General features: G+C 46.9%; 1 protein-coding gene across 7 annotated transcripts in view; it reads right to left on the reverse strand.

Moving 5' to 3' along the window:
* Nucleotides 1–13,224, reverse strand: part of SPEG (striated muscle enriched protein kinase) — a 164,949-nt gene that overhangs the window by 62,194 nt on the left and 89,531 nt on the right. For all 7 annotated transcript variants that reach the window (XM_053284322.1, XM_053283565.1, XM_053285046.1 and 4 more), the window contains 3 exons: nucleotides 11,201–11,461; nucleotides 2,080–2,238; nucleotides 1,460–1,649 (listed from right to left, as the gene is read on the reverse strand). In XM_053284322.1, coding sequence (XP_053140297.1) covers nucleotides 1,460–1,649; nucleotides 2,080–2,238; nucleotides 11,201–11,461 — 610 coding nt within the window. The remainder of the gene's footprint in view (nucleotides 1–1,459; nucleotides 1,650–2,079; nucleotides 2,239–11,200; nucleotides 11,462–13,224) is intronic.

Here is a 13,224-nt window from a genome sequence, read left to right on the forward strand (position 1 = left end):
GGTTAGCCAGGAAATACATTTCTTTAAGCTCTGCAAATAGGAGAACAGGAAACTCTAGTCATCTCTGCACTATAGCCTGTCTTGGAGGAGTGTTCTTCAGCCACAGGAGCAGCTTCTGCTAGCCAGCCTGCTGGTTGCACTGAATGGGTAATATTGCTTAGAAGTCATTATCGTGCAGTCACCTCAGGATTTGGTCCACACTTGAGAGGAATAGAAACATTTGCCTTTAATGAATGCTGAGATATCTGTGCAAACAAACCAACATCTAGGGTGTCTGGATAGTGTTTTTATTGTCCTGAATGGCCAAATGACTGCCTGTTGGCATGCCTAGGATATCTGTTATAACTGATTAACTCCCCTGATTCTTTTTTATGTTACATGTAATTGGTTCAATTGATCTTAATATAAAACGTCCCTGTTTTGTCTTGCTAATGTCCCTCATTTGAAGCATGCTAATTATAGCTGCTGCTGCATCCTCAAGGGAATTGTGCTCTGAGGAGTGTGTGCTTTAATAAAACCTGGAACTGGATTACTCCATGCACTATCCTGAGGAAGGCTGGGCCATGAACTAAGCCCCTTCCCACAAAGGTCATAAGCTGCACTGTAGCTAGCGATACGTCTCAGCATTGCCTATGAGAGTGCCTGTGGGGGGTTGTATATGAGTTTAATAAACAGTGTTTATTGGCTACACGAGGCTCACTTATTGGGCAAGAAGTCAGGCCGTGAGGGAGCCTACATTCCAGGGAGCTGCACATCAGCTTGGGACAGTGAGAACAGCAGCTGAGTCTGGTTCTCATCAAACATAGAAGGACTCCCAGATTTGGGAGTTCTGTCCCCAAATAGCATTGTGTGCACTCTCTCTCTCAAGGTCAGGGGTGGAAGAAAAGGCCACTGCTCATTTACAAATGTCAATATATCAATGCATATATGCATTGCTTACTATTATAAAAACCAGACACAAATGTTCGTTGACTATCTTTAAGGTAGAGCTGGGGGAAAAGGAAGGGGCTGGGTGGCTAGGAATCAGAGAAAACAAACAGTATTGATGATCCCTGCCTTGGTCTGGAGGCTTTAGGATGGCCCAGTCCTAAATATGCCCCAGAAAAGACAAAAGCGTTTCAGGGCTGGATGCTAACAGAATCAGGAGGCCCTAGGTACATTGGCATAGCCAAAGCTGCACAAGAACATGTGTCTTGGCAGTGCCTGGGCTGTAGAGCAGGGCTTCTCAATGTGTGGGTCCCCAGATGTTATTGGACTTCAGCTCCCATAATCCCCAGCCCCAATGGCCTTTGGTTGGGAATTATGGGAGCTGAAGTCTAATTACATCTGGGGACCCACAGGTTGAGAAGCCCTGTTGTAGAGAAACATGAAGTGCCCACCACTGGCTATGTCCTGGCACTTAAAAGGGCTCTTCTCAGCAACCTCCCCTCAACCCTCCCTCCCTCATTCCACCACTCACATCTGGGAGCTAGCTGCTGGACGCGGCTCCTCCACGTACAGCTCTGCAGTGCACTCGGCCCGGCCGTGCTTGTTGCTGGCACTCACCCCGTACTGACCCTCATCCTCGGAACTCACGTGCAGGATGATCAGTGAGTGCAGCCCCCCGTCCTGCTGTAAGCGCATGGTTTCCCCCTCTTGTACAGGCTGGCCTGCATCAGACACATCACAATAAGAGCCTGGTGCAGAAGGGAGGCTGGTACACAAAGAGGCTTCGGCCTATGCAAAACCAAGACCCCACCAGTCAGAACCTGGGATGGAGGTAATGTGACATGGTTCTACCACTGGGACCACCACAACAGGGAAAGGAAAGATAGAAGCCTCCAGGAGGATGTGGCTAACCATGGACAAAATCCATTGCCCGCCCCGCTGCCCACCGCACCCAAGAAGGAAATGGAGGGCGGTTGGGCCCTATAGCCAGTTCTCTCTGCACTTCCAATACTGGCACAGATAGATGGATAACAGAAGTCCCACCCAAATCAGCAAGGCAGCTGATTTTAGAATATCCTGCCATCCACAAGCTCCTGCACTTCCAAATCTCATAATCGATTATGAGGGTAATCAGGCGACAGCGGCATTTACCGAAGCGAGTCCAGGTGACAGTTGGTGGGGGATCCCCACTGATCTTGCAGTCAAACCTCGCTGTTCGCCCCTCTACCACAGCCACAGCCTCCAGCTTGCGAGTGAAGAGTGGCTGGTGCGACGGCCATACTGTTAGCTTGGCACTGCATGTTAACTCATCTATAAAGCAATGGGAAAGGTCAGCTATCCATACAGAGTCCTGTGGGATCTCACCTTCTTCTCAAAGGGCCTTGACATCATGGCCAGACCCCACAGAGTGTGGAAAGCAGCTTGGGCAGCCTGACCAGCCTGCTGTACTCCTGGCCCTGGGGGGTTAGCATGGATCCACTAGGACCTGTTAGCATGGGAAGTATTTAGGGTTGCCACGTCCCCTGGAACTTAGAGCAGCCCCCAAATTTTGGCTCCTCCACCCAGCTGCTAAATTCCACCCAGATTTACATGGATTTCAAATGCGCTGCCCAGATTGCCTGGATTTTACTCTGGATCTGATCACATGGGAGGGCAGAGAAGGAGGGGAAAGTATACAAATCTGTCAAATAAATTTTTAAAAAATGCAAATTAGTTGCTGCATACTTTACATAATATGCAAATTAGGCCACCCGGATTTGGGGAGCTGGAGTATGGCAACCCTAGAGGTACTGGAAGCAAAAGACTGGCAAGAAAGCTTTTGGGAGGAAAACTAAGCAAAAGAATTAAACAGGTACTGTACCTTGACCAGCAAATAGTTCATAATCTAAACCACACCAGCAATTGTCTGGATCCTAGGTGCAAGATGGCTGAAGATTGCCACCCTGCATTCAAATACCCTAGTCCTCCTTGCTAACTATGGCTATTGCCCCTGTGATTCAAATTAGGTTCACTGTATTTTATTTTATTTTATTTTAATTATTTGGCTTTGTTCTTAGATATTTAACAGTTGCCTGACACACTGAAATGAAGCAGGTGACTTTTTCTCATAATGTTATCTCCATGCCCACTACAATTCTGCAAGCCAAGCTGCTCTTAACGCTTCAGGAGCAGGACTGTTTTATAGCTGCTTCCCTCACAAACACAAAGTAATCTTAACAAGATTTAACTCAGGGTTTATTCAAAAACAACTCCTTTCTCCTCCTTTCCCTCCCTTTCCCTTTCTGGCTCCATCCCCCCCTCCCCCGCCAACCTCTACAGAATCTTCACAGGGACAAACTACTCAACAACAAAACAAAAAAAGATACGGGATAGAATACAAGCACCAGTTTTTGGGGTTTTTGTTTGTTTGTTTGTTTGTTTGTTTGTTTGTTTGTTTCTAAGTGGCAATCCTGCTTGGAGAAATCTCCCAAATCTGATTGTCTCTGATCAAATTTCAACAGTAGCAGAATCTCAGAGATTCTTTTTATGGAAAGGCACTAAGGTTCCCCTCTGCAACTTGCTACAACAGACACCAGCCTATTCATACAGTGAGGCCATGCACACAACCGCACTGGGAGGGGAGGGTGGGCTGCAGAGAAGGCAGGAGCTTGCCTGCCCTCCCTGAAAGATGAGCAGCCGCCATCTTCACTGTGCACCCACATGAATGGCGGTGCAGCAGAGAGAGATGCCGTCTGGGAGTGGGAGGACTTCACCCCCTCCTGCATCCCAGGCAGGGGCGTAGCAAGGTTGGAGTGGGCCCAGAGACAAGATTTTAAAATGCCCCCCCCCCTCAACTGAAGCTCAGCTCATGAAGTAAAGAAATCTTAAATGAGGCTGAATAGTGGTAACAAAAAGCATAGTGAAATTTATATATGTATATAACACCTATGTGCCCCAATAAATTAAATTATTTTTTAAAGGTTTTGCAAATTGTAAACTATGGGTGATGCAAGTCATTTAATGGTACTAGAGAAAGACACGCTGTTCTGGTAGCTCCAGGTCTTAACACTCACATCAGTTTTGGAGGATGATACAACTGAAGGAAGCCCGGGCGGGTGCGCAGCTGGGGGAGTCAGTCATGTGACTTGCCTCTGGGGGGTCCCCCAGGGCAGTGGGCCCCCAGACAACTGTCTCCCCTTGCCCTATTATAGTTACTCCCCTGATCCCAGGGTGCCCCAGGACATGAGCACAGCTAGAACAACACTCAGTGCAGCAACTCCTTCCCATTCACTGCTGGAAATGGTGGGCTCGGTGGAAGCCATTTGAACCTTGGCTAACAATCCCAGCAGGGGCGGAGCCACCATTGGGCGAACAGGTTCAAAGAACCCGGGCCACCGCCCCTCAGGGGCCACGCCTCACGCCCCAACATGCCCCCTGCGTCTGACATCAGACATGGGGGTTGCTGGTTTAGCTCCCAAGCAGGGCCGTGCGGCCCTGTTTGGGATTTAAATGGCCAGCGCTGCATTCACAGTGTGGCCAGGAGCGGCTCTTCCCTGCTCTTCCATGCCACGCAGCCCCGTTCGGGAGCCAGAGCACACGCCCCGCATCTGATGTGGGGGTGTGGTTAGCCCCCATGTCTGACATCAGACACCGGAGGGGTGTATGTGAGAGCAGGGCCGCCACAGTGGCCGGGCACAGGCCGCTCATGGTCTGGCTCCACCACCGGATCCCAGCTATGATTAAGCAAACCATAGGTTCACTTAACCTCAGCTAAACACCAGGTTTAAAACTCGGGCTTAGTGCAGGGGCAGCAGCGCCAGGATCGGATTCGATCCCAGCGCTTCACATGCACAGCCTAACCCATGCTGTGCTGCCCTAGCCTGGGTTAGGCTGCATGTGTGAATACCCTTATGTTCAGCATTCATACAATCTGTTTACAATGTACACAGGTACAGTGATTCACACATTATTTTGAACATCAGTACAGAAGTACACTTCTTATCTGTACCATGCATTTTAGGGATTTTTGTCCAAGCTCACTTTTTAAATGAACATATGTACGGCCAACATTTACATATGTACACTTATCTGAATGAAGATACAGCTTAATGTCTTAATAGAGCTTATTGGTTTGTAAGCTAGTTCTCTGTCATGGGATGTACTGGAATATATCTGAAAATGAGAGAGAAAAGAGGAATGGGGTGGGGGGAAGGCATTTGTTTCCCTATAAGGCTTTCTGTGAAGCTTGCTGGTAGTAAGATCTATTGTATGTGTAATCACTGAGGCTGGGGACAAAAGATAGTATCTTCACCAAGTTGAAGGCAGTTTGAAAGAGGGATTGTGCTGCTTATGATGTGAATGTTCACTTCACATTGACATCTGGTAAAAAGGTTTTGCAGGTTATTGTTTCAAAAACCTGCAAAACCTGTTTGACCAAGAGGCAACAAAGGATTAAAATATATAGCACTTACATTTATATACCACTTTATAGCCAGAGCTCTCTAAGCAGTTTACAATGATTTAGCATATTGCCCCCAACATTCTGGGTACTCATTTTACCGACCTCGGAAGGATGGAAGGCTGAGTCAACCTTGAGCCCTTGGTCAGAATCGAACTTGTAACCTTCTGGTTACAGGGCAGCAGTTTTACCACTGCACCACCAGGGGCTCATATATGTGGCTAAATATATGTGGCTAATGCAGAGGAAGCAGGGTCTCCCTCAGACCATTTTAATTCTCTTAAAAGCTGTTGACTGACGATCTTTAGCCCAGGGGCGTAGCAAGGTTGGAGTGGGCCCAGAGACAAGATTTTAACCCCCCCCCCCATCACTGAAGCTCAGCTCATGAAGTAAAGAAATCTTAAATGATATATAACCTATGTGCCACAATAGAACATCATCCTGAACTATTTTTTGAAAGGTTTTGTAAATTGTGGACGATGCAAGTCATTTAATGGTACTAGAGAAAGACATGCTGTTCTGGTAGCTCCAGGTCTTAACACTCACATCAGTTTTGGAGGATGAATACAATTTAAGCAAGCCCAGGTGGGTGCACAGCTGGGGGAGTCAGTCATGTGACTTGCCTCTGGGGGGCCCCCCAAGGCAGGGGCCCCCCAGACAACTGTCTCCCCTTGCCCTATTATAGTTACGCCCCTACTTTAGCCTGAGTCCGTGGTTTAAATAATACCTCTGCCATGAGCTCAGCAGAGTTAGCCTTAGGCAAGCTACTTTATCTGTTGTGTTTTTGTGTGATTATTATGATTATTATTATGATTATTATTATTTATTCAATTTCTATACCGCCCTTCCAAAAACCTTAATGGATTGGTATTATTTTTAATATTGAAATTTAAAATTTTATTGTTTTAATTGTTTAATATATTTGTATTGTTTTAAAGATACTGTAAACTGCCTAGGGATTCTATCTATCTATCTATCTATCTATTACATTTATAAACTGCCCCATCCAGAGGCCCTGGGCGGTGTACAACAAGTTCAAAAGACATTTAAATTTAAATTTAAAAGCCAGCATGGTGTAGTGGTTAGAGTGCTGGACTAGGACCAGGGAGACCCGAGTAAATCCCCATTCAGCCATGAAACTAGCTGGGTGACTCTGGGCCAGTCACTTCTCTCTCAGCCTAACCAACTTCACAGAGTTTTTGTGAGAAAAAACTTACGTATGTAGTACACCGTTGTGAGGAGAAACTTAAGTATATAGTACACCGCTCTGGGCTCCTTGGAGGAAGAGCAGGATATAAATGTGATAGATAGATAGATAGATAGATAGATAGATAGATAGATAGATAGATAGATAGATACTGCATTCAAGAAACCATTTAAAACCAATCAAAATACTTTTAAAACAATTAAAAAACCTTGGAAGGCCAGGCCAAACAAATAAGTTTTCAGGGCTCTCTTAAAGGCCAACAGTGAACCTAAACTGCGGATATCTGCCGGGAGTGCATTCCACAACCCAGGAGCAGCTACAGAAAAGGCCTGGTTCCAAGTTGCCACCAGATGTACTGGTGGTAACTGGAGACGGACCTCTCCAGATGACCTCAACGTGCAATGGGGATCATACAGAAGAAGGAGCTCTCTAAGGTAGCCATTCAGAGCTTTAAAGGCAATAACCAGCACTTTGTAATTTGCCCGGAAACATATCGGCAGCCAGTGCAACTGTTTTTAAAACAGGCATAATATGGTCTCTCCGGGTTGCCCCAGAGACCAGTCTGGCTGCCACATGTTGAACTAAATGAAGTTTTTGAACTACGTACAAATGCAGCCCCACTTCAAGCGCATTGCAGTAGTCAAGCCTGGAGGTTTCCAGCTGATGCACCACTGTTTTGAGATAATTCTCTTCAAGGAATGGACGCAGCTGTCGAATTAGCCTAAGCTGATGGAAAGCGCTCCTGGCCATAGCCTCCACCTGCGATACCAGGGTGAGAACTGGATCCAAGAGCACTCCCAAGCTGCGTACCTGTTCCTTCAGGTTCCTTTATTACACCTTAATGAAAGGTGTTCTACAAATCTGACAATAAAATAAACTAACCCCCATCTCCCATTTGCAGGACGGGTATAATAATACTGACTTTCCATACAGGCTTATGGTAAAGATCACTGAGATAGTGCATGTGGAATGCTGTGAACATTCTATATATATATATTTAGAATATAAATATAAATGCTAAATGTATGCATACAAATGCTAAATGTATGCCTGCATGTGCAAAGTGTACAACAGGCAAGAGTGCAGGCCTAGCTCTTTGGGAAACCATACTTTTCCAAATGTTTGCCTATTCCAAATATATATAACAACTTCTAGGATTTCTCAGAATCTAGGAAGCTATATTTTGAGGAAGGGCTGTAGATCAGAGGCAGAGCACTTGCTCTACATACAGAAGGTCCCTGGTTCAATCCCTGGGAAAGGCTCCTGCCTGAAACCCTGGTGCGCTGCTGGCAGACAGTGTGGACAGTATTGAATCAGTAGAAGGTAGCTTCATATATTCAACTCTTATATAAAATCCTCCTAATCACCACTTGGGATCTGTCTACTTTCTGCTTCCTTATTGCTTAACTGCCTAGGACAGATAGATCCTTCCCTGGCAAAGGAGGGGAGGAAGTTGATGTCATGTCCACCAGGCTGAACCACTCATTAGAAAGAAAGCAAGACCAGTAATTTGCCAGTAGTCTTTGCCATAGAAAAAGAATCGCATCATGTCTCTTGGGCTCCTTGGAAAATGCTTCCAAGCCACTGAAATTCTGTGGTTATAAAGATGGACTCACTCAACAGAAAAAGAAACCAAAAGACCCCAGCACAGGGGTCTGGAACACAGGAACACAGGAAGCTGCCATATACTGTGTCAAACCATTGGTCTATCTAGCTCAGTATTGTCTTCACAGACTGGCAGCAGCTTCTCCAAGGTTGCAGGCAGGACTTTCTCTCAGCCCTATCTTGGAGATGCTGCCAGGGAGGGAACTTGGAACCTTCTGCTCTTCCCAGAGTGGCTCCATCCCCTAAGGGGAATCTCTTACAGTGCTTACACATCAAGTCTTCCATTCATATGCAACCAGGGCAGACCCTGCTTAGCTTAGGGGGACAAGTCATACCACAAGACCAGCTCTGCTGTGTGCCTGTTGCAGCATCTGAGGAAATTGAAGGAGGGCAGTTGATAGCCTAGCTCCCTTATCTCAGGTAGCTACTGGAACTTCAATTCTGAGGCCTAGTTAAACATAAGTGGGGCTATTATACTGACGTAGGGGAGCAGAGGGGCTGCTTCCTTATGATCTTGGGTGCCAAGACATAATACCAAGGTGTCAAGGTATTCTGAACGCAGAGGCGTAACTATAGCGGGGCAGGGGGGGCAGGTGCCCCGGGCGCCATCTTTTCTGGTCACGTGGGGGGCACCGCCATGACAATTTTTTTTAAATTTTTTTAAAAAAATTTTGTTAATACAAATGTTTCCTGCTCAGTGCAGCAGTGCTGCAGCAGTCGAGGGAGCACATCGGCGCCCCCTCCCCCACGAGCGGTCCCTTCCGCGCCGCCCGCGTGCCCCCTCATTGCTTTGCTGGCGCCTGGTGGCCAGTCAGTGGCCTGGCTTGGCGGCAGCAGCGGGCGCTTGTGAGGAAAAACCTAAGTATAATGTAGTATGTTGGGGGGTGGGGGGGGGCACAATTTCAATGCTTGCCCCGGGCGCCGTTTTCCCTAGTTACGCCTCTGTCTGAACGTAAGTTCAAGACTGGATGAAAACCTTTAGAGCTCCATCTCCTTCTCCTTCCATGTGCTTTGACAAAAGAAGACGTGAATCACTTATTTCTGTGTGTCCTTGGGAACGGGTGAGCCTGGGTCGGGACTGTGTGTGTGTGTTTATACATTTTGTTTTTGCTGTACAACTTGCTGTATTTCCACATTCTCCTATTGCACTGTCTTTCCCTAGTCTTAATAAATATGTTTTGGTGTACTAAAATTGGTTAAGCTGTGGTAACACACACACACCCTTCCCCCACCCTTCTGCATCTTGAAGAACTCTGGTTTCAGGGCAGGCACTGCTGTGGTTTGCTAGGGAATAGAGGCAAGGCCGCTTAAGGTCTAAGTGCATGTTCACCCCCGTTTCCATGATCAGCCAGCTGCCCTAGGGCACAGGGCACTAGAGTCTCTTCAGACAAGCGCCTTAAGTGTGAAGAACCCAAAGGGAGGATGACTGACAGTGCTGTAGGTGGAATTTCCAGGCCCACTTTGGGCCCTGTACTTGTGTTCACTGACTTAACCTTTGAACTCCTGAGCTATTGTATTGTACCTGTGTTCAGATGTCTGTACTCATGCATGTTTTTGTGTGAATGACTGTACCTGCATTCATTTAAAAAGTGGACCTGGGTGCGGGGGCCTCAAATGCATGGTACAGATAAGAAGTGTACTGCTATATCTGTGTTTAACATAACGTGTGAATAAGTGTACCTGTGTATACTGTACACTCATACAAGTGTTCAGCATAATGTCTAAATAGGGCTCTTGTTGGTGCTGCTTCTTCTGCTCCCAAAATCTGCTCTTCCCTCCACTTTCTGGAAATCTGTAGATGTCCAGGCCTTATCAGGAGCCTTCTCCCATTGTTACTGTACTCTCCGAAGCCCAGCTGCCCAAGCCCTTTCGAAAAAGAGTAACAAGGAGTGTGGCAGGAGCCACTGGGCTGGTCCTAGCCCAAACATAGCCACTCACCATAATCACTGTTCTTTATATGTCTTTTCTAGACATGCACAGAGCTGCACTTGCCCAGTACAAATCAAACTCACAGGTTATTCACACCTTGTACCCTATGCCCTCCACCTGCCTGCTGTATATAAAGCCCCCAAGCACACCACTATTTTTGTGCTTTTTCAGGGAGAGGTGAAAGCTGCTGCATGAACTTTCCTTGGGGAGGAATCTTCCCTGCCTATTCACTCTTGGTTCTAGTGTTGGCATCTTCTGGCAGTCAGCTGAAGCATCCATGCTCCCGAGCCTGTAGGAGCAGAGGCAGCTATAATCAGCTCCTGGCTGCCAGCACCATCCTGTCTCCTCCACCAAGCTGCTAAGTGATGAAATCAGTGTGTTTGTGGAGAGAAAAGCTTAGCAGATGTTTGTGTGGGCTCCTGGGCATGTTGTGCAGGCAGGGAAAGTTGTAGTATTGAGGCTGTAATCCAATATGCTTTAACTTGGGTGTACGCCCCATTAAACACTTCTGAGTCAACATGGTGTGCTCGGAGAGGCATTTGTATGGCACAATGGGAAAAATTGAGAAGCGGTATGTAACTATATGTTTTTTAGAAGGTAGGGAAATTCACATTTTTGAGGTTAAGGTTTCCACAATTCTTCAGTGGGGCATTCCAGGTCCCAGGCCCTAGGGCAGCAGGTTATTAATGCTTCCTGATTTCCACTGAACTGTAATACAAGTACACGTTAACACTTCTAACATGTGTGCCTATTTTCACTAGCTAAACATTGGAAGACAGACTGTATCAGCACAGTACCCGTTGCAAACAGGGTTGCTAACTGACTGGGGTGGGGGGGACATCTAGGTCATTTCTTATTCATTCAACAGCATCTTGATAAATTGGAATGAGCAGATTAAGCTTGTCATGACTTGAAGATAAACATTATTCACCTACTATTACCTGCACAGCAAGCTGCTGTTAATGGCACAGCTACTATGGCTGGTTGGAAAGTGGGCAATCTTAGCTGCACACATACTTTAACTGGCCTCAGTGCAGCCTCTTTCCCTTGGACTACCTTGACCCCTGTCAGTGCAGGATCTTCTCCTTCCTTACCTTTAGCTGTGCTTAGCTTGCATGTGTAGATGCCACTATCATCCTCATGCACTGAGGTAAGCAGCAGCTTGCACTTGCGCCCGTCGAAATGCATCTTGCACTGGAGCAGGGCAGGCTGGAGCAGGCGTCCCCGCCACAGCCAGTCCACATCCACATCAGGGGGGCCAGAGACCAGGCACTCGAAGATAGCTGCATCCCCAGCCCCCACCACCACGTCCTGTAGGGGTGCCAGCACTGCCAGGGACTGGGTCTCAGGGTGCACTGGGAGGAGGAAGGGAAAGGAGGAGGAAACGGAGAAAGAAGAGAGAGAGAGAGATGCGTCTCTGAGCAATGGAACAAAAACAGGAAAGGATGCAGGGCACAAGGTAGGGAAAGCATGCAATGGGCACTCGCGGCTAAATAAGGTTGCCAAGCTGACCAGGATCTTGACTAGTGCTGTCAGCAAGAGTAACGGATAGGATTCTCTCCCCGCCTCTACTAGTAAGTGCACGACAATGCTCTGATGCCTTTGGTGAATTTTCTCAAAAGGAAAGGGGCCATGAAGTTGGACTTCACTACCAGGCAACTACCTCACTCACCACATTTCTAGCTATGCTCAAGGCCTATTCTCCAAAGAATTGAGTATAATAAATCAAGACATCTAAAACCTCAGCACTCTTCCAAGGTAGGTCTGTGGTTTACCTAACTAACTACCAGCAAGAGATGTGTAACTCGCTGAGGAAAATGATGCCATCTCATCTACAATTGGCCAGAGTAGATATTCAAGATGCAAATGAACAGGAAGTATCTGTAACTGGTGCTTCCTGTTCCCCCTGTATCTCAGACACCAAATGCCACTACAGATAACTAAATGAAACAACTTGATCCAATAACACTAATGCCAGAGTTGAACCAATATGCAAGACTAAGAACCAAGTGTATCTCACAGAGCAAGTATGTTAATATAGTTTTAAATCTAGGGACACATTTCCTCCATGCAACAGGGAACCAACAAATAAATCCCAAGCACTTCAAGCTAGCAAGTTAGGGAAAATTACAGCAAATACTTCTATATATACTCTTTACTTCAACAAAGTATTAAAGCTGAGAGTTCATTTTCCCTTCCTTCAAAGGAGTGGGACGCTTGTCAAGATGTGTCACAATTGAAATAGCTTTTTTCCCAGGAGGCTGGCAACCCAGTAACCATTGCAACAGGAAATGAATGATAGGAGAGAGGGAAGCAGCTATATGCAGAAGCAAATTAAACCTGAATGGAAGAATGGTGGAATGTGAAAAACACAAAAGCTGGATGTGGGAGTGAAAAGGGGACATGGGGAAGAGGGAGACAGGGGCTCTGTGCTAGGAACAAACCACACAGCACTTTTACCAAACAGACTTTATTTCATCTACAAAAAATGGGGTTCACTATAGCCCAGCCCCTGTGAGACCCTCCCAGGGGTGGGGTGTACAATAGTAGTAAGAGAATGTATCCCTGGCTTCCTCCTTTAGAGATGCTCCACAGCTCAGCAGACTCACATCTATGGGCTCCCTTTGCTTCCCAGAGCTACTGCTATCCCATGCAACTATGGGGCAAGGGTCCCTTCCTAGGATATTGTGCTGAAGAGGGACATTGTGTGGATAGGGATGGTTGCCTCTCGCAATGCTAAACTGTGTGGTCTTCTACTCACAGAGACCTTCTTGGCTTTGAGGGATAGGACGGCCCAGATGTGGCCTGTTCCTATCAAAGCTGTCTTTTTAAAATGTGTGGGTCCCAAGAGTGAGCACAAGCCTCTTGAAGGCTAGCAAGGGAACAGATTATTCAGTGCTCTGCCCTAGGCCCCTAGAAACAGGAGTGTGCAAACAGGGGCAATGAGACATGGACACATGGCGGAAACAGAGAGCACCACACATTGGCCACAGTTCAGGCCAGACAGAAATGGATGTCGGCACGGGATTACACACCATCAGCACCTGGAAGTGTAATGCCTGGTACGGTGCCCAGCACTGCAACTAGATGCCCTAGAGTAGACTGCATGGAGACCCAT

The sequence above is a fragment of the Hemicordylus capensis genome, chromosome 1, assembly GCF_027244095.1.
Source record: "Hemicordylus capensis ecotype Gifberg chromosome 1, rHemCap1.1.pri, whole genome shotgun sequence".
Lineage (NCBI taxonomy): Eukaryota > Metazoa > Chordata > Lepidosauria > Squamata > Cordylidae > Hemicordylus > Hemicordylus capensis.